The 19,043-nt window shown below is 51.2% G+C and overlaps 1 protein-coding gene and 1 non-coding gene across 2 annotated transcripts; both read right to left on the reverse strand.

Moving 5' to 3' along the window:
* Positions 1-9,538: 9,538 nt before the first annotated feature.
* RPS11 (ribosomal protein S11) lies at positions 9,539-11,659 on the reverse strand. Its single transcript, XM_047077644.1, has 5 exons — positions 11,569-11,659; positions 10,791-10,922; positions 10,543-10,618; positions 10,151-10,280; positions 9,539-9,714 (listed from the first exon to the last, which is right to left on the reverse strand). The coding sequence occupies exons 1-5, from the start codon at positions 11,581-11,583 to the stop codon at positions 9,591-9,593; spliced, it is 477 nt and encodes a 158-aa protein (XP_046933600.1). The 5' UTR covers positions 11,584-11,659; the 3' UTR covers positions 9,539-9,590.
* Positions 10,378-10,463, reverse strand: LOC124512011 (small nucleolar RNA SNORD35). The gene has a single exon (XR_006962046.1). It is a non-coding gene; the product is annotated as a small nucleolar RNA SNORD35 (small nucleolar RNA).
* Positions 11,660-19,043: the final 7,384 nt, after the last annotated feature.

Genomic DNA, 19,043 nt, shown 5'->3' on the forward strand with positions numbered 1-19,043 from the left:
TAACACAGTCCCCGTATACATCGCTGTGGTGCTGAGAGGCCCCCTCCAGTCCCCTACCCCAGCCCACACTGCCGCTACAATTATACTGGAATGTTCTCCACTGTACTGGAATGTTGTGCACCCTCGGTATGTGTATATGCATACATAGAGAGAGGCTTATTTTAAGGAATTGGCTCATGTGATTGTGCTGGCTTAGCAAGTCTAAAATTTGAGAGGGGTGGCTGGCAGGCTGGGGACTCTGGAAAGAACCGCAGTTCAAGTCCCAAAGCAGCAGGCTGGAGAGCCGATCTTGCAGACGGAATCCAAAGACAGTCAGCTGGCAGAGATCCCTCTCCCCTGCGAGGGGCGGGGGTCAGTTTTCCAGCTGATTGGATGTAACCCACCCACATTCTGGAGGCAAGTCCGCCGTACTCAAAGCCCACTGATTTCAGTGTAAATGTCACCCCGAAACACCCTCACGGAAACATCCAGAGTAATGTCTGACCCAACATCTGGGGCCTGGGGCCCAGCCAAGTGGACACACGAAATTAACCCGTACCCATGGTACATCTGTGTTCAACTTCTCGAGGAAACTGTGTCCGTTTTCCTTCCTCTCCCTGGTCCTGCTAGAAAATCCACTAAAATCCACCCCGAGGGGCTTCCTATGATGCTACTGAAGGATCCTGGTTGCAGGTCCCACGAGAATCCTATTATAGCACCCTTGGTTCTTTCCTAAAATACCCTGAAAAACCCGCCATGCCCAGCTAGCCCCTCTGTGTCCCTAGGGACCTGGCTATATATCCAGGGGAACATTCCAGCAGTTCCCAGGGCTCTCGTTTTAAAGGCCTTGGGACCATGGGGCACCAGGATGGCTCAGTCTGTTCAGTGTCCGACTCTTGATTTCGGCTCAGGTCATGATCTCACGGTTGGTGAGTTTGAGCCCCATGACGGGCTCTGTGCTGACAGCGTGGGGCCTGCTTGGGATTCTCTCTCTCCCTCTCTCTTTCTCTGCCCCCCCCACCCCCCTGCGTGCTCTCACTTGCTCTCTCTCAAGCTTACACACACACACACACAGAATAAAGGCCTTGGGACCAAAAATAAGCAAATTAAATAATAAAATAAAGGCCTCAGGACCATCATGTGATGTTCCTTGGACCCTGATATAAAATGGCCAATGTCTTGGGACAGTGCCCCCCAGGACCTGCTTTACTTTTCCTTGGGGCTTGAAAACCTTTGGCCTGGGGTCCTGCTGGTGCCCTACTTTAACACACGCTGGAACTCATGTAAAGGCTCCCTGAGCCCTAACATGATGTCCCTGTAGTCTTACTCTGAGGCCTACTGGGCCATTAAGATGGTCTCGAGGTCCCATGGCCGTGCCCAGCACCCTGCCATACCGCCACTGGAACCACACAGCCCCGCTGCAATAACTCGCTTTAATGCCGTGTCCCTGGCGTCCTGCCGGACCATTGCCAGAGGCCCCTACTTTGCCCCGGGGTTTCTGATATCTCCGCTCCCCACCCCCATGTTCCCTGGGTCCCCTGATAAAATCCTGAGGCCCAGCAACAACGTCTTCAACAGCCTCTGGCTAATCTCTCTCAGAGTCGGCCACCACCCCCCACCCCCCACCCCAGGGATCCAGCTAAACCAGTCCTGAGCCCTCACCTTGCTGTGATCCACTCCATGATCGACACAAAGTGCTGTCCGCCCCAGGCCCCTTCTCTCTGCTGCCGAGCCTGTTCTAAGTCCTTCTGTTTCTGTCGTAAGGCTGAGCAGGGCTCCCCACATCCACTCCTGGATTCTCTCTGTTATTGTCTCTCACCAGGCCCTGCCCTATCCAGAACCTCCCCAGAAAGACTGAGAGATACAGAAATATAGAAAGATGATAGATAGACAGACAGACCCACCAGCAAGAAACGTCCCGCGTTTCCCAGGGGCTTCTGTCAAGTCCTTCCCCCACCCCTCCCCCACCCCAACTAGGTGGCGACTCCCCAACCTGGGGAGGGAACCGCCCTTGAGGGACCCGAGATGCCACTCAGAAGGGGCCCTGGGGTCCTGTTACATGGCTGTGCGTCTCCTTTTTAAGTCCCTGGGTCCTACTTTAATGGTTAAAACATCCTTCTAGAGGAGCGCCTGGGTGGCTCGGTCAGTTGAGCGTCCGACTTTAGCTCAGGTCATGATCTCACGGTCCATGAGTTCGAGCCCCCCGTCGGGCTCTGTGCTGACGGCTCAGAGCCCGGAGCCTGCTTCAGATTCTGTCTCCCTCTCTCTCTGACCCTCCCCCGTTCATGCTCTGTCTCTCTCTGTCTCAAAAGTAAATAAACATTAAAAAATATATATGTATAAATAAATAAAACATCCCTCTAGAGGGGCTCCTGGGTGACTCAGTCCGTGGAGGAGTGGACTTTGGTTCAGGTCATGATCTCGTGGCTCGTGAGTTTGAGCCCCGCATGGGGCTTCCTGGTGTCAGTGCAAAACCCGCTCCAGATCCAATGTTGCCCGTCTCTGTCTCTGCCCCTCCCCCACTCACTCTCTCTCAAAAATAAATATTAAAAACATTTTTTAAAAATCCCCCTAGAGGGGCGCCTGGGTGGCGCAGTCGGTTAAGCGTCCGACTTCAGCCAGGTCACGATCTCGCGGTCCGTGAGTTCGAGCCCCGCGTCGGGCTCTGGGCTGATGGCTCAGAGCCTGGAGACTGTTTCCGATTCTGTGTCTCCCTCTCTCTCTGCCCCTCCCCCGTTCATGCTCTGTCTCTCTCTGTCCCAAAAATAAATAAACGTTGAAAAAAAAAATTAAAAAAAAAAAATCCCCCTAGAATTCTCTATTGTTTAGGACCCTAAATAATGCCATTAGAGCCCCGCCGCCATGCTCCTGGGGCTCTCCTGCACTGTCCCTGGGGACTTCCACAATGCCCACACCTTGCTCATCTGCCCTTTAGCTCCTGCTAAATGTCCTATTGATTGTTCCCGTGACACCTCCCAGGGCCCTACTCTAATATTCACTGGGTCCTGTCACAAAAAAGCCTTGGTTCCTGTTCAAATGTCCCTGTGTCCTGCATACTCTCCCCCTGAGCACTCAAAAGGTCCCCTGTGAGTCTTCCCTCATAGGACCATGAGGGTCACCAAAATGGCCTCAAGGTGTCCCCTCTACTCAGGGTCCTTCCAGGACTCTATTAGAATGCCTCATGGGGTGCCCAGGTGGCTCCGTCACTTGAGCGTCCAACTTCAGCTCAGGTCATGATCTCGTGGTTCATGAGTTCGAGCCCCGCCTCGGGCTCTGTGCTGACAGCTCGGAGCCTGGAGCCTGCTTCGGATTCTGGGTCTCCCTCCCTCTCTGTCCCTCCCCTACTCACGCTCTGTCTCTCTCTCTCAAAAATAAATAAACATTAAAAAAAAACTTTTTTAATAAACATTCAAAAAGAGAAGACTCCCTCCATAAAGAGGAAGGAAGGAAGGAAGGAAGGAAGGAAGGAAGGAAGGAAGGAAGGAAGGAAGGAAGGAAGAAAGAAAGGAAAAAGAGTGCCTCATACCTCTACCATTAAGTCTTTAGAGTCCTGCTAAACCATTCCAAGGGCCTGCTAGTCTGTGTTCCCCAGAACCATCAAAGTGCCCTTTGGGCTCTGAGAAAATCCCTGCAGTCTTTCCCCCATGTGTCCCAGCATCCTGCTTCCGTCACCATCCTCAATGGCCCTAGTTCATTGCATTTGTTTCCTGCTGCCGCTGTAATTAATAACCGCAAACTCGGTGGCTTAAAACGACACAAAATTTTGATCTTACACTTCTGGAGGTCAGACGTCTAAAATGGTCCACGGGACTGGTTCTTTGTTGAGGCTCTGGGAGGGAGAATCCGTTTTCGGGCCTTTTCCAGCTTCTACAAGCTGCCAGCCTTCCCCAGCTCATGGTCCCTTCCTCTAGTTTCAAAGCCAACAATACAGCCATCTTCTCCCCTTTCTGTTACTCTGTGCCTGTCCGTCCATCCACACATCTCTCTGACTCTGATCTCCCCCCCTCCCTCTTTTAACAAACTTTTTTATGAATTATTTTTAAGGTTTTTTTTTAAGTTTATTTATTTATTTTGAGAGACAGAAAGAGTGTGTGCGAGTAGGGGAGGAGCAGAAAGAGAGGGAGAGAGAGAGAATCCCCAACAGGCCCCACACTGTCAGTGCAGAGCCTGACTCAGGGCTCGAACCCATGAACTGTGAGATCATGACCTGAGCTGAAACCAAGAGTTGGATGCTTAACTGACTGAGCCACCCAGGTGCCCCACGTTTTTTTGTTTTTGTTTGTTTTTCTTTTTTTAAAAACTAATCTCTACACCCAACATGGGGCTTGAACTCATGACCTGGAGAGCAAGAGTCACATGCTTTTCCGACTTGAGCTAGCCAAACACCCCCTCCTTTTTCTTAAAAAATTAATTGTTATCAAACATGAGAACTAATGCTTTTCTCTGCCTGTTTGAGAAACAAACCCGTGACGTTGATGTTATCAGTTTCACATTCTACCCAACTGAACTAACCAGCCCCCCAGCCCCCACCAGACCCCTCTTATAAGTACTCTCCTGAAATTCGTCCCCCTGGATAATCCCAGGTCATTTCCTCATCTCAAAATCCCAAGTTTAGGGGCGCCTGGGTGGCTCAGTTGGTTAAGTGGCCAACTTCAGCTCAGGTCATGATCTCATGGTTCCTGTGTTTGAGCCCCGCATCGGGCTCTGTGCTGACAGCTCAGAGCCTGGGGCCTGCTTCGGATTCTGTGTCTTGCTCTCTCTCTGCCCCTCCCCTGCTCACGCTCTGTCTCTCTCTCGAAAATAAATAAAACATTAAAGTTAAAAAAAAAAAATCCCAAGTGTAATCATTTCTGCAAAGTCCCATTTATCCTACTGAGGTAACATAATCACAGGTTCTGTGGGATTAGGGCATAGACACCTCTGGGGGACCACTGTCGAGCCTAGCACAGTCGCGAGGGATGCCCTTCCTTGCCCCTGCTAAAATATCCTCATTCTGAGCTCCTCCTCCCAGGTTTGGCAGTGAGGTCTCTCAGTTGGCCAGAACATTCCCCATAATGTCCCTGTTTCCTGTTACAACAAAGTCCTCAAGGTCACTTGGTACCCACTGGGAGTCGCTTCTAGGTGTCCCGGGGTCTTGCTGTGTCTTCAGGGGCCATTTACAGCACCTGCTGGCTGTCCCTTCTCATAGTCCCAGGTTCTTGCTCTAATGATCCTGCCTCTATGCCCTCTAGGACCCCTGGGGCCCACTATAAAGAGTAGAAATATATTCTTTCTATAAAGAATAGTGTCCCCAGGGGCCCACTATAAAGAATAGAAAGTCCAAGGCAGGACCAGTTACTTAATTTGCGGGGCCCGGGGCAAATGAAAATGAGGGGCCCAGCAGAGCATCGAACCCAGTGTGGGTCCCTTCTGAACGATTGCTTCAATCACGTGGGGAGCTCATCCAGGAGACCTCCTTGGCCCTGGGGCCTGTGTCTGCCCCTGCACCGTGGTGCCCCCTACTGACCCCAAGGGACAATCACACATGAGTTCAAAACCAAATGCTGCCTGTTCCAGGTTGGCCTCTCTGAGCCTCCGTTTATCTATAAAATGGGAACAACAATTGTGCCAGCCTCAGAGAGGCTTCAGCGAAGCAAGAGTTTGGCATGGGGCACATGGTAGGGCATATGTTCCTAACACTTGTTCCCCATTTTTTGTTTAAAAAAATTTTTTTAAATTTATTTTGAGAGAGCGAGAGAGAGAGAGCAAGCAGGGGAGGGGCAGAGAGAGGGAGAGAGAGAATCCCAGGCAGGCTCTGGGCTGTCAGCGTAGAGCCCAATGGGGGGCTCTAGCTCACGAACTGTGATATCATGACCTGAGCCGAAACCAAGAGTCAGATGCTTAACTGAGCCACCCAGGTGCCCCACTTGTTCCCCTTAACGTACCCCGCCACCCCACTCCCAGTTGCTGTTAAGGTCCCAGGGATCTCAGACACCAGGCTCAGGATTTGTCTTGCTCACTCTTGCATTCCCAGGGGGCCAGCACCGTAAATCTATGTAGAATGAGTGGTGGCAATAACGAATGACCCGGGGCTGATTTGGTCCCTAAGACGTCTGGAATGGCTTTGGTGTCCTGTTAGAATGTTCTAGCAGAAGCTGTGCTGTAGGCCTCTGTTATAATATATCATAGAGCTGGGACCTACCCGTATGTTAGATCCCAGGATTTTCCCATGATGGGCTCGGGGCTGTGCTGAAATACGGCAGTGGGGACTGCTCAAACACACCGGGGAGCCACTACAATTTGGTTTCCCTGGACTCCACGCACAGACCTCCGGACCAGTTAAACGAATTCACAAATAACTACCGCTACACAAGGAACGCTCACGGGCTGGCTAGGATATATCCCAGGTGTACTGCGACCATTAACAGGGTCTGCTACAGGACCCCTGAGGTCCTGCTGTTACAGAATACAAGGGGCTGCAACAGAGTAGCTACCATAGAATATTCCAGTGGCCTGCTGCGAGAGTTGCATGGCTATGATACATTGTGATACCGCCAAAAGGTGCCCTGTTTTCCTGTAACAGGCCTGACGCCTGCTGTCATCATAAGCCTAGTACCCTGCTATGAAACTGTGCCTGCAGCTAATTTCTCTGAGAAATGGCTATGCCATGGGGACCTCCTGCTAAATGCATGCAACAGAATATTCTAGAAGCATGCTAAAATAGATTCAGGGTCCCATGCCAGCCCACCTGGGCTTGCTATCATGGATGCAGGTTGCACAACCATATACTTGATACCTCTGGGGCCCCCTGTCAAAGACTCTTGTCCTTGGACCTTCCCGGAGGGACCCAGGGCCTGCCACCCTAAGATAGCCTGGGGGCCCCTCTCGAATAGGCTCAGGGCTCTGGAATAATTACTTCCGTCACAAGTATGACTTATTAGAATTACTTCTACTCCATTAACACACGTGAGCATGTTTCCTCCTCCAAAAGGCGAGAGAGGCAAGAACCCATTTTACAGATTAGCAAGCTGAGGCTCTGTGGTTGCCGGGAGGGGCGAGGTGGATCACCTGCTAACGCGTGGCAGGGCAAGAAATCAGAACAGAGCCTGCAGTCGTAATGCTGCCGCTTGGAGGCATGTGCTCATGGTCACTTCTTCCGGTTACTCCAGCCCTTGTGACCTTTGAGATTTAAATCCTATGGGATTTAAATCCTTGCGGGATTTAACTTTAATTCGGTTACTCAACTAGACGTGAATGGAGCGCTTACAGCCTGTCCAGGCGCCGGGGATGCAGAGATCCTTGCCCCCAAGAGTTCACATTCCAGCGGCTACTAGGTAAACAAACATGCAATATCGCACGGGATTTGTACAATAAACATACAAATATACAAGAAATGGGCTTTATCGGTCTCTGCAGGACAGTGAAGCAGGGAAGGGTGGCTGGGAGGGGACCGGAGGTTTCGCCAGATGGGACGAGGCTGGTGAGCCTGAGGGCCTATGGTGGAAACCTGAGCTGAGAGCTTCCAGACCCAGGGCACAGTCCATGCAAACGCCCAGAGGAGTGAGCAGGTCTGGCGGACTGAGGAGGAGGGAGAGCGATGGGCACAGGGCAGAGCAGAAGCGCTGAGGCTGTGATGGACTTAGGAGCTGTCTCTGCTTGTCACCCGATTCTAAAGAGGCTAGACGCCGTGGTGACCTCTCTTTGGACACAAGTAGTGCGGATCCAGGGCCTCTCTCCTTGATCTTTGCCACCTGACCCACCAGGCCCGGCGGCGCTGTCCTTGAACGCACACCAGGCAAGCGCCCCACCTGCAACGGCGGGGTGCCAAGGAGACACCCCAACGACCGCTGGGAGGGACATGGGAGCGAGGTTGCTGTTGTAAACACGGCAGCCCCACCCCAAACGGAAACACCTGTGGGGGGGGGGCGGCCTCCGGGAGCAGCCTCACCACCCTTTCTGGGTCCCGGCCCCCTCTCCCCCTCTCCGCAGGGTCTCTGTCCTCCAGCGTGGGGTGGGGCGGGCTCGCAGGCTGAAACTCCGGGGCGGTGCCCCCCTCTGACCTGTCCCTGCCCCTTCCTGCCCTCTTTGATGCGGCCCCACTTCCTCTGGCAGGAACCCCCGCCCTTACTGGGTCTGGGTAAAAAGGAGCCGCTGAGCCGGTCCGGAGAGGCGGCGTCCCTGGAGGCGGCAGCTCCTCTCTTCTCACGGCCCTGTCTCCCAACCCTTGTACCAGCGCTGTGGCTCAGTCCCTGGTACAGGTATGGGGGGCAGGGACGTGTGGACCCCAGCAGCACCGGGCCCCAAGGGGTGAAGCCAGGAGGTGACTGCATCTTCCTCTTCTGTGCCTCCATCCCTGCCTATGATCCGGGTGAGGGTCTCTCCAGATTTTGGAAGTCAATGCCGTCTGCCCCTGCCCCTCCTGCCTCGCTACCCTTAGTTCTATCATCCCTAACTTTGTGTGTTCAAGGTCCGTCTTTTTCTGAAATCTGTCACTACCTGTGGTCTCCGTCCTTGTTCAGAGTTCAGCTGACCCCTGTCCTCATCTCTGCAACTGATGACTCAAGGTCCCTCTCCCTTTTCCCAGTTTTTCTCGATCAGAATGCCTTCCACTGCTACCCTCAACCTTTCTCCCTTCCCCGTTTTCCCCGATACTCAAGGCCACTGTCTGGCTAGATCTCTCTTCCTGCAATTTTTTTTTGTCTTCCCTTGCATTTGCCTGACCCTGTCCCCATTTCTCCCCAACTCCAATTTCTCTCCTTCCCCAAGGCCACCCCAACACGGTCTCACTTCCAGGGGCTCCCTAAGCCATCTCTGAGCCGCCTGCAATTAGGGGCTGCAGAGGTGGGTTCCAGCCTGGCTCCAGCTTGGCCTCACTACACCACATGCCTTCAAAGCCAATTTCCTTGGATTTTCAGGCAAAGGAAGTCTCTAGAACCTTAAGCCTGGAGCTTGGCTACTCACCGAGGGGAGAACCTACCCCCCTCAGATGAGTTTGCTCATCTGCAAAAGGGGCCTGGTGCTGGCCCAGGAGGGGGCAGTGGGGTGGTGGCGGGGGGGGGGGGGTGGCTGCCAGGCTTCCCTGGGCCACTCCTTCACCCGGGAGACAAGAAATCCCAGCTTGAAGTCAAGACCCCTGCAGTTCAGAAAGAGGCAGCACAGAACTCTGCAAGCCCACCGACCTCCCCCCACCCCACCCAGACCCAAGGGTGGCTGCTTCTTCCTCCCCCCTCCCAAGGCCAGAAAGGGCCCAGTTGAGAACCCAGGGGCCTACGCCCTCACTCACTTCCTCCCCAGAGACTGAGGGGTGAGGGGGGACACGCCCCGACCAGGTAGGAGACTTTACTTACTCTGACACCAAGAGGTGACATGGACCAAAAGGAGGCCCAGAAAGGGAACAACATCTTAACACAGGTTCATATCTTCACCCAGAGAGACGAGAACAGACAGGAAGGGTTTGGCTCCCAGTCCCACCCATACATAAGGGGGTCCAGAGGATGAACGAGAACCCCGTGTTCGCATCAACCCCAATTCCCAGGGACAATCCCTCTGGTAAAGGCGCAGATACCCGGAGCCAGGCCCATGACTGGGAAAATAACTTTATTTTCTTTGGGGGTGTGGACAGACGTCTAGTCTCAGAACTTCTGGAATTGCTTTTTGGTGCCAGCGGCCTTTGTGACTTTGAGCACGTTGAAGCGCACAGTCTTGCTCAAGGGCCGGCACTCGCCCACTGTGACAATGTCGCCGATCTGGACATCCCTGTGGAGGTGGGCAGGGGCTGTGTCACACGCTGGGCTGCCCCACTCAGGCCATCAGAGGCCAAGGCCTGTCCGCGTGAGCTCCACCAAACCCTATCCCAGCTCCAGCTTCCAATCCCACCTGCCCCCAGTCACTGTTTACGGAACAGAGCGCGCAAGGCACTGAACTCAAAGCCGTGCAGAGAACACTCCAGCCCTTCCAAGGGGCCTCTCAGGGCAGAAGATCGCCATCAACCCTCTCCACCTGACACACACAGGGGGTTCCTGAGGACATCTGCTGGCTTCCAGCGGTCTCCTCATACCGTCTCCTATAGTTTCCTGCCCACACAGCAGCCGGAGCACCCTGTGAGCCCGGGCCAGGTCCCAGGGTCACTCAGACTCTGGTGCAGACCACGCCCTCCTCTCCACCTGGGAACCCGAGGGCCCGCCATGTTCACCTGAAGCAGGGGGACAGGTGCACGGACATGTTCTTGTGGCGTTTCTCAAAGCGGTTGTACTTTCGGATATAATGGAGGTAGTCTCGGCGGATGACAATGGTCCTCTGCATCTTCATCTTGGTCACCACACCTGGGGGGAGGGGACAGATGGTAGGTCAGCCCCCCTGGGAGGGAAGGGGAGCCTTGGGCCGCCCAGAACATGCTGAGAATTGGGATCCCAAACCCTGCTTCTGACATCAGCTGTGCCAAGTGGCTTTCTCAGCAGTGCCCGTGGTGGACATCTGAAGACCATCGTGAGAGGACATCATCTGCCAGCGCCCCCCCCACCCAGGAATCCAAGCGTCCCCCAAACGCAGAAGTCTGAACCCAAGCCCCCAGAAGCCCTCACTCACCAGACAGAATCCGCCCTCGGATGGAGACGTTACCAGTAAAGGGGCATTTCTTGTCAATATAGGTGCCCTCAATGGCCTGAACAAGGGAGAGAAAGGAGTGAGCCTGGCACATGTAGTTCCTGAACAAAATAGGGGGTGTGGCCTTAGGTACACAAACTACAATTCCCAAGGGCCGGGGAACTGCCACTCCGTGTGTACCCACGTGGGAGGACACTGGGGTCTCCTTCCGAGTCTCTCCAACCCCCTACCTCCTTGGGCGTCTTGAAGCCCAAACCGATGTTTTTGTAGTATCGCGGGAGTTTCTCCTTGCCAGTTTCTCCAAGCAGGACCCTCTTCTTATTTTGAAAGATGGTTGGCTGCTTTTGGTAGGCACGCTCAGTCTACGTGGATGAGGGACAAGCTGGTAAGCTCTCGGAGCCAGCAACCTGGCCTGGAAAACCTCCCAGAAACCCCCAAATCCCACCCTCTCCTTTACTCCCTAAACGTCAACCTCCAAAACCTGGATAATGACCATCTACAACAGTCACACCAAGAGTTGAGTTCAGACCCAACTCTGAACCGGAGTTACCTCCGTATTTACGCTCCGAAACACTTCCCATCACCCGAATTCATTCCTTAAAACTCAGATAGAAACAATAATTCCTCTAACAACCTGTACACCTTTTGGCAAAGATTCTCCCAGACACAAGGGCGCCCACTCAGGATTCTCTCCTATGATACACGCGACTTCAGAAATAAATACCAAAACGATGGGCTTCCTGGATTAACCCAATGGCCCAAGGCCTCCAAAAATACCTCTCATAAGGCTTGAGCCTCTCCTAAACCCCACGTGGGGGAGACCCTAGTATTTACGCGGTGCTAATTAGATTAATTCACAGACACGCGCCCTCTGCCCGAATTAATGTCTGGAAAATCGAGGCCGCCCTGCATTAACCCCCAAACAGGGGCGCGGGTCCTTCTCTCCAGGACGCGCCCCTGACGCCGGGACCGGACCCCGCCACCTCCGCGGCGGCCCGGAGCCCGCACCTGAATGTCCGCCATCTTCCCGGCCGCCTGGAAAAAGGAAAGCCGCGGCGGCGTCCGGGTTTCCTTATCGACCGCACAGGGGCGAGAGAGGAAGTGACGAAAGGGGGCGGGAGCACGGTTTGGGGCGGTGCCTCGGACGCGACGGTGATTGACAGGAGGCCCAAACACAGTCCGCGATTCGGACACTGCAGGGACGCCCACAAGATGAAGGGCCGAGGGTCGGGAAGCGGCGGACACTGTCTCGCGAAAGTCAGGCCGCGATTGCGCTGGGCGCCCTAGCTCACGTTGGGAAGGCAAGGCCAGCCTTGAGCCTGCCTACATTATCGCGAGAGTTACAGGGAGGCGGTCAGGGTTCGGCGGGGCTAAAATCACGTGGGATTTGAGGACCGCGTGGCTTCGTTTCTGCAGAATTCAAACGCGATGCGGTGGCGGCCATCTTTTTGCGGGGCACGCGGCTGGAGGGTCTTAGGAGCTTGGGTAACGGCACCGCCGTCTTTGTGAGGGGCGGGCGTTAACCAAGAGTGGTTTTTTGTTTGTTCAAATTTAATGAACGTTGTTCTTTCATTCCCAGACAATGGTTTCGCGAATAAAAACCCTTCTGCTGATGTACCAGCACTGTCTGTAACAGCACTGTTCAGAACTTTCTGCAATGATGAAAATGTTCTGTATCTGCACCACTCAGCACCTGGCCCCTGACACTTGAAATGTGTACGAGACTGAGGACCTGAATTTTTAACTTTGTTTAATGTTATTAGGTTTAAATTTAAATAAATTTGGAGCTAAGCCTATGGCATTGGGCAGTGCAGGTCTATAATTGGATACTTGTTATTTATTTTTTTTTTTCGAGAGTTTATTTTTAAGTAATCTCTAAACCCGCCCAAGGTGGGGCTCAAATTTACAACCTTGAGATCAAGAGTTCCATGTTATACTGAGCCAGCCAGAATCCCCCTTATTTGTTATTTTATATACATTCTCAGAAAGCAAAGTCTTACGAAACAGGGTTTTTTGGGTTTTGTTGTTGTTTTGTTTTTTTAGATTCAACTGACAAAGGATTGCTATCGGGAGAGTCCAAACCCTCCCTTGTCAATTTGTGTACTTATCCTGTAGCGTGGGGCACTGGTGCAAGACGTTTGAAGGAGCTAATCCCTCGTGATCTGGCTCTTGTCTCTATTTTACGCTCTTAGAGCCGAATGCTCTTTTCCTCCTCTAATTTACATCTACATCTAATTTTTTAGAAGTGTATTTATCTTGAGAAAGAGAGCATACAAGCACTAGTGGGGGAGAAGCGGAGAAGGAATCCCAGGCAGGCTCTGAGCTGTCAGCGCGGAGTCCCATGAGGGGCTCCATCTCACAAACCTTGAGATCATGACCTGAGCCCAAATCAAGAATCAACCTACTGAGCCCCCCCGGGCGCCCCTGAAGGCAGGAATCTTTATCTGCTTTGTTCTCCAGAGCATCTGGCAGCTGTCTTCTACTGGGTGCCTAATTTATGCTTGTGGACTAAATCACCCATGAATGAATGGAGGATTGGGGGATGTGTCAAAATGTCCACCATTACAGGCAGCCGTATAAGTCACGCCACGGCTCCACCTTGGAATATTCTGCAAGCACTTAATAAACGTGAGGTAGATCAATCGATCCAGAGGTGAGAAGATTGCCAGCTATATTTTGTTTCTAAGTTTGCAATTAGTTCTGAATAGGTATTTCATGCGCGTGGTACAAAATTCAGAAAGAACAAAAAGCGAGAGGTGCCTGGGTGGCTCAGTCGGTTAAGCCTCTGACGCTTGATGTTGGCTCAGGTCACCATCTCCCCATTTGTGAGTTTGAGCCCATCGGGCTCTCTGTTGTCAGTGCAGTTCCTGCTTCTGACCCTGTCTCCCTCTGCCCCTCCCGCACCCTCTGTCTCTTTAAAAAACAACAACAAAAACCCACAAAACTGCAAAATTGAATGGCTCTCTCTCCTACTCTTCTCCCCAGACACCCACACCCACACCCAGTTTTCCTCTCTAGAAGCAACTGTTGTCATCCTGCTATCAGCTTGCAATGTGTCTTCCAGACTATTTTACCTTCAGATGAATTTATACATGGACAAAGCAAACTGCAGAGCAAAAGGCATAGTATGACCCACAAAGTCAACAACAAATATGTATTGACAGTCTATGGGATGACTGCCTTTTTTACAGCTCGGTACTGTGATATAATTGTGGACTATATATATTTGTAGGTATCACAGACTGCCTTGTTCAGTAATGTAGCCAAGAGTTACATATGGTTGTTTACATGTAATCTGAGTGACTGGGGAGGGGCGGGGGGTGGGGGGTGCAGCTCAGTGCCAGAGTCAGTGCTTCCAGGTCCTGGGTTCCTGGGTTCCTGGGTTCGAGCCCTGGCAAGTCCAACCACTGGCTCTTCATTCTTTTTAAAATTTTTTTTAAATGTTTATTTATTTGAGAGAGAGAGTCAGTCAGAGTGTGAGCGGGGGAGGGGCAGAGAGAGAGGGAGACATAGAATCCAAAGCGGGCTCCAGGCTCTGAGCTGTCAGCACTCGAACTCACACGTTGCGAGATCATGACCCCAGCCAAAGTCAGAGGCTTAACCAACTGACTGGCTTTTCATTCTTTTTTTAAATTTTTTTATTATTTTTTTTTTTTTTTTTTTTTTTTTTTTTTTTAATTTTTTTTTTCAACGTTTATTTATTTTTGGGACAGAGAGAGACAGAGCATGAACGGGGGAGGGGCAGAGAGAGAGGGAGACACAGAATCGGAAACAGGCTCCAGGCTCCGAGCCATCAGCCCAGAGCCCGACGCGGGGCTCGAACTCACGAACCGCGAGATCGTGACCTGGCTGAAGTCGGACGCTTAACCGACTGCGCCACCCAGGCGCCCCTTTTATTATTTTTTTAATGTTTATTTATTTTTGACAGAGAGAGACAGAGCATGAGTGGGGGAGGGGCAGAGAGAGAGGGAGACACAGAATTTGAAACCGTCTCCAGGCTCTGAGCTGTCAGCACAGAGCCTGACACGGGGCTCGAACTCACAGACAGCGAATTTGTGACCTGAGCTGAAGTTGGACGCTCAACCAACTGAGCCACCCAGGCGCCCTTGGCTCTTCATTCTTTAAGAGATACGGATTGAATAGGATTTAAACCTCAGTTCCTCAGCCGCCCTATTCATATGTCAAGTATCCAGAAGCCACATGTGGCTTGCATATTAGAGAAGATTCATAACATTTTTATGAACACAGAAAATTTTGTTGGACGGCCCTGCTGTAGAGAAATATATGTGTGTGTATATATATATATATATACATACGTGCACACATATGTGCATATATGTATAAGTATAAATAATAGTCTTACAGTCTTTAAGTTGTTTAATAACTTCAGAGATGTAAACGCTACAAACTTACAAAAACCAATTAAAAAACTTAATTACTTAAATTTCTTTTGCACTTAATAGCTTTGTGAGTTCTAAAACATTTTATTGTTGTGGTCATCTGTACACCCAAGGCGGGGCTCGAACTCACAATCCCAACATCAAGAGTTGCACGCTCCACTGACTGAGCCAGCCAAGCCGTCAGGGCAGAGCTGGATGCAGGGCTGGGGCCCACGAGCTGTGAGATCACAACATGAGCCGAAGTTGGGCGCTTAACCAACTGAGCCACTCAGGCACCACTGAATGAAACTTTTTTAAAAAGTTTATTTTGAGGGAGGCAGAGAGAGAGGGAGAGAGAACCAGTGGTGGAAGGGCAGAGAGAGAGGGGGACAGAGGATCTGAAGCAGGCTCCACACTGATAGCAGAGAGCCCGATGCGGGGCTCGAACTCATGAACTGTGAGATCATGACCTGAGCCGAAGTAGGATGCTCAACGGACTGAGCCACCCAGGAGCCCCCATATGAAAGATTTTTAAATGTAGTTGTTTCAGTCCCTTTGACGGTAGCATTAGAAGGGAGGGACTTTTCATTTTTCTGTTTTAAAACCTTCTATATTCCACCCCACCCCCCTGCAACTAACCTCATAGTAGGTTTATTTTTTTACACTTGATCTTAGCCAAAAGGCCGAGAAGCAATTAGGTTTATTTTTATTTATTTATTTTATTTATTTTTAACGTTTACTTATTTTTGAGACAGAGAGACAGAGCATGAACGGGGGAGGAGCAGAGAGAGAGGGAGACACAGAATCAGAAGCAGGCTCTAGGCTCTGAGCCATCAGCCCAGAGAGCCTGACGCGGGGCTCGAACTCACGGACCGCGAGATTGCGAGATTGCAACCTGAGCTGAAGTCGGACACTCAACCGACTGAGCCACCCAGGCGCCCCGATTAGGTTTATTTTTTTAAAGAAAAAAGTAATTTCTGGAGCGTTTGAATAACTTGATAAGGATTTATTATATTTAGTTAAAAAAAGAAAGCAGGCCTCAAGAGTTGTTATCTGCAACGTGTGCTAAACTATGTACAAAAGTGACTTAGAAAAAAGCCTGGAAGGAAATGCCTGATGCTGGCCCTGGTGGTTTGCATCTCCAGGTGGTGAGATTAAGTGTGATTTCCTCTCTGGTTTTTAAAATGCTCAGTATTTTGCAATTTGCTCAGAATAGCTGGTGAGATTTTGATGATAAGGGAAAAGGGGGAAAAAAATACTGCTTCACCGTGAAGGGGGTGGGGGCAGTTTGGAGATATTTAGCTGCACAGCTTTTAATGACCACAACCCACAGTAGGAAGTACATTCTGCACTGTGACCAAACACCTGTTTCTCTGTCCTCCTCTTCCCTTCCTTCCTCTTGCTTTCTTTTTTTCTGAGTTTATGTATTTAAGTAATCTCTCTACCCAACGTGGGGCTCAAACTCACAGCCCCGAGATCAAGAGCCGCAGGCTCTTCCGATTGAGCCAGCCAGGCCTCCCCTTCCTCCTGCTTTCTAACTTAACTTTCTCTTTTCCTTCCTGCAACTCACTGTTTTTTTTTTTTTCTGTTTCTATTTCTATATTCATTTTAAGCGTGGTTGGACCACTACCCTTGATTTTCAGACCTGCAGTGTCCAAGAGCCTTGATGTCCCATAACCAACTTCAGCCAACCCTAGTTATTACCACTCGAGCGAATATTTCCTGCCCCTGCCGGGTTTCAGGCGTACTTACCAGTGTTTCACAGCGGAAATGCAAACCCTCCTTGACGTGGAGAAGCTCACGTTCTCCAGGGTGCACCCCAATGCCTAGCAAAATAAGACCCTCCCTTGTACCCTGCACATGGCCCAGGATGGGAAAGGTTGCTATTACCTGGCGGAAATGGGCCAGGCGTGCCCACGCGCTGCTGGGGGGGTGCCTTGGTGGTGAGCGGTTGGGCGAGTTGCAAGATGAGCTCTGAAAATGTTTCTGCAGCTGACCCGGGTGTTGGAGTCTCTGTAATTGCCCTCCAGGAAGGATTAGGGGATGCCCAGAAAGTCTATTTTCAAATGGTAAATGATGTCCAGCAGCTTCTCATGTGTTCATTGACCATTTGTAGATCTTTCTGGGTGATATAGTTCTCCAAATTCTTGTTCAAATTTACTTGGTTCTTTTTTTTCCCCTTTTTTATACAGACACACACACACACACACACACACACACACCTGGGATACAAGTTCTTCAAAAGAGATGATTTGCAAACATTTCCTCCCAGTCTGTGGCTTTTTTTTACAGATGAAAAAAAAAATTTTTTTTTAACGTTTGTATTTATTTTTGAGAGAGAGAGCGTGAGTAGGGGAAGGGCAGAGAGAGGGAGGCACAGAATCCAAAGCAGGCTCCAGGCTCTGTCAGCACAGAGCCCTGCGTGGGGCTCACACTCACGAACCTCGAGATCATCTGCACCAAAGTCGGCTGCGTGACTGAGCCACCCAGGCGCCCTGACGTGGTTGGTTTTTCAAGTGGCAAGTTGTACGTGTTTATAAAGCCGAGTGTATCTTTTTAAGGGATCCTGCTTTTGGTGGGACTATATTGTGCTGCTTTAACAGGCAGTTTTGTTAACAGCATTTGAACTCTGTCATTTTTGGTCGCTCCTGGAGGCACCTCCTGTGGTGAAGGGGAACCCTGGGAAAGCTAAAGGTACCACTGATTTGTTAAACGATTCTCAGAGAAAACCTAAGCCACGGAGTTTGGACATCTTGGGAAGATTAACCACGACAGGACACGGGAGTTATAACTTGCCCTGGGAATTACACAGTGAAGTGTTTAACATATTCAAGTAGTTTTCTTTGCACCGTTAGACATTTGAATACTGACCTTCTAAATTAGAAAATTTCCAACTATTGGGCACCAGGGTGGCTCAGTTAAGCGTCCAGGTCTTGGTCTTGGCCCAGGTCAGTATCAAGTTCGCAGATTTGAGCCCCTATTGAGCTCTGTGCTGACAGAGTAGAGCCTGATCTCCCTCAAAAAACATTACATTTTCAAGCCTCGCCCATTAATCCCTACGGGCACGTTAACAGGTGACAGTTAACTGGGTAGCTGCTAAATGCTCCAGGTCTACCCTTCCAGGTCTAAAAGGTCTAGCTTTTGTCTTACAAAGCATCATGGAGGGGCGCCTGGGTGGCTCAGCGATTATGCTTCTGACTTCGGCTCAGGTCATGATCCCGTGGCTTGTGGGTATGAGCCCAGCATCAGGCTCTGTGCGGACAGATCCAAGCCTGCTTCAGATGCGGTCTCCCTCTCTCTGCGCCTCCCCTGCTCACGCACACTCCCAAAAATAAACATTAACAACAAAAAAAAAGCATCACGAAATTTAACATTCCCTGTCCCTTTCTTTCCAAAAAAGCCCAGACTTCCTGGTGTGGCCCAGACCAGAAGGGCCCATAGGACCGCGAGGATGGGACTGGGTCTGAGATGGTGGCAACTCCATACTTTACAGCTGACTCGACAGCTTCACCCACTAGGCAACCTCAGGCCGTGGCAGTTTTGAGAACTACGCGGGACCCTGGAGGAAATTCCTTGAAGGGTAGGTTACAGGGCAACCGTTGTGACAAGCGACTTTTCTTGCTCAGGGGGCCTCCCTCCCCTGGGCCTGCCTCCGCAGCAGACACACACTGCCAAGACACCACATTTCTTTAAAAATAATTTATTGGTTTGGGATCACAAAGTACAGGGAAAGCCAGAGGGCAGTGCCTGTGACCCCCGGCTGTCCTTCCCTGTGTGTGCACCTGGAAATACCTTTGTGGACACCAAGCTTGGCCCTCAGCACCCTCACCCTAACAGCCGCAGCGTTAGCACCTGACCGCGTGGGAAGTTTGGACACACCCTGTGCACAACGCAGGGTCCCCCCCCTCCGATCACTTTCCAGGTATCTTTTTTTTGCGAATGGTGAAACTGCCCTAGTTGTTGCAACTGTCAACTTCTTAAAACTTCATGAATGAGGACGTCACGGGCAATCTACGCCTCAAAGCTCTTAGAGCCGTTTGAACATTTTAGGAGGCCTTCCTGAGCAGCAGTGACTAAAGCCCTGTGGTCCCAGTATTCTAAGGC

This window comes from Lynx rufus, unplaced genomic scaffold (genome assembly GCF_022079265.1).
Source record: "Lynx rufus isolate CCGP_SWC_20201006 ecotype Redwood Valley unplaced genomic scaffold, mLynRuf1.p SCAF_16, whole genome shotgun sequence".
In the NCBI taxonomy this organism is placed as follows: domain Eukaryota; kingdom Metazoa; phylum Chordata; class Mammalia; order Carnivora; family Felidae; genus Lynx; species Lynx rufus.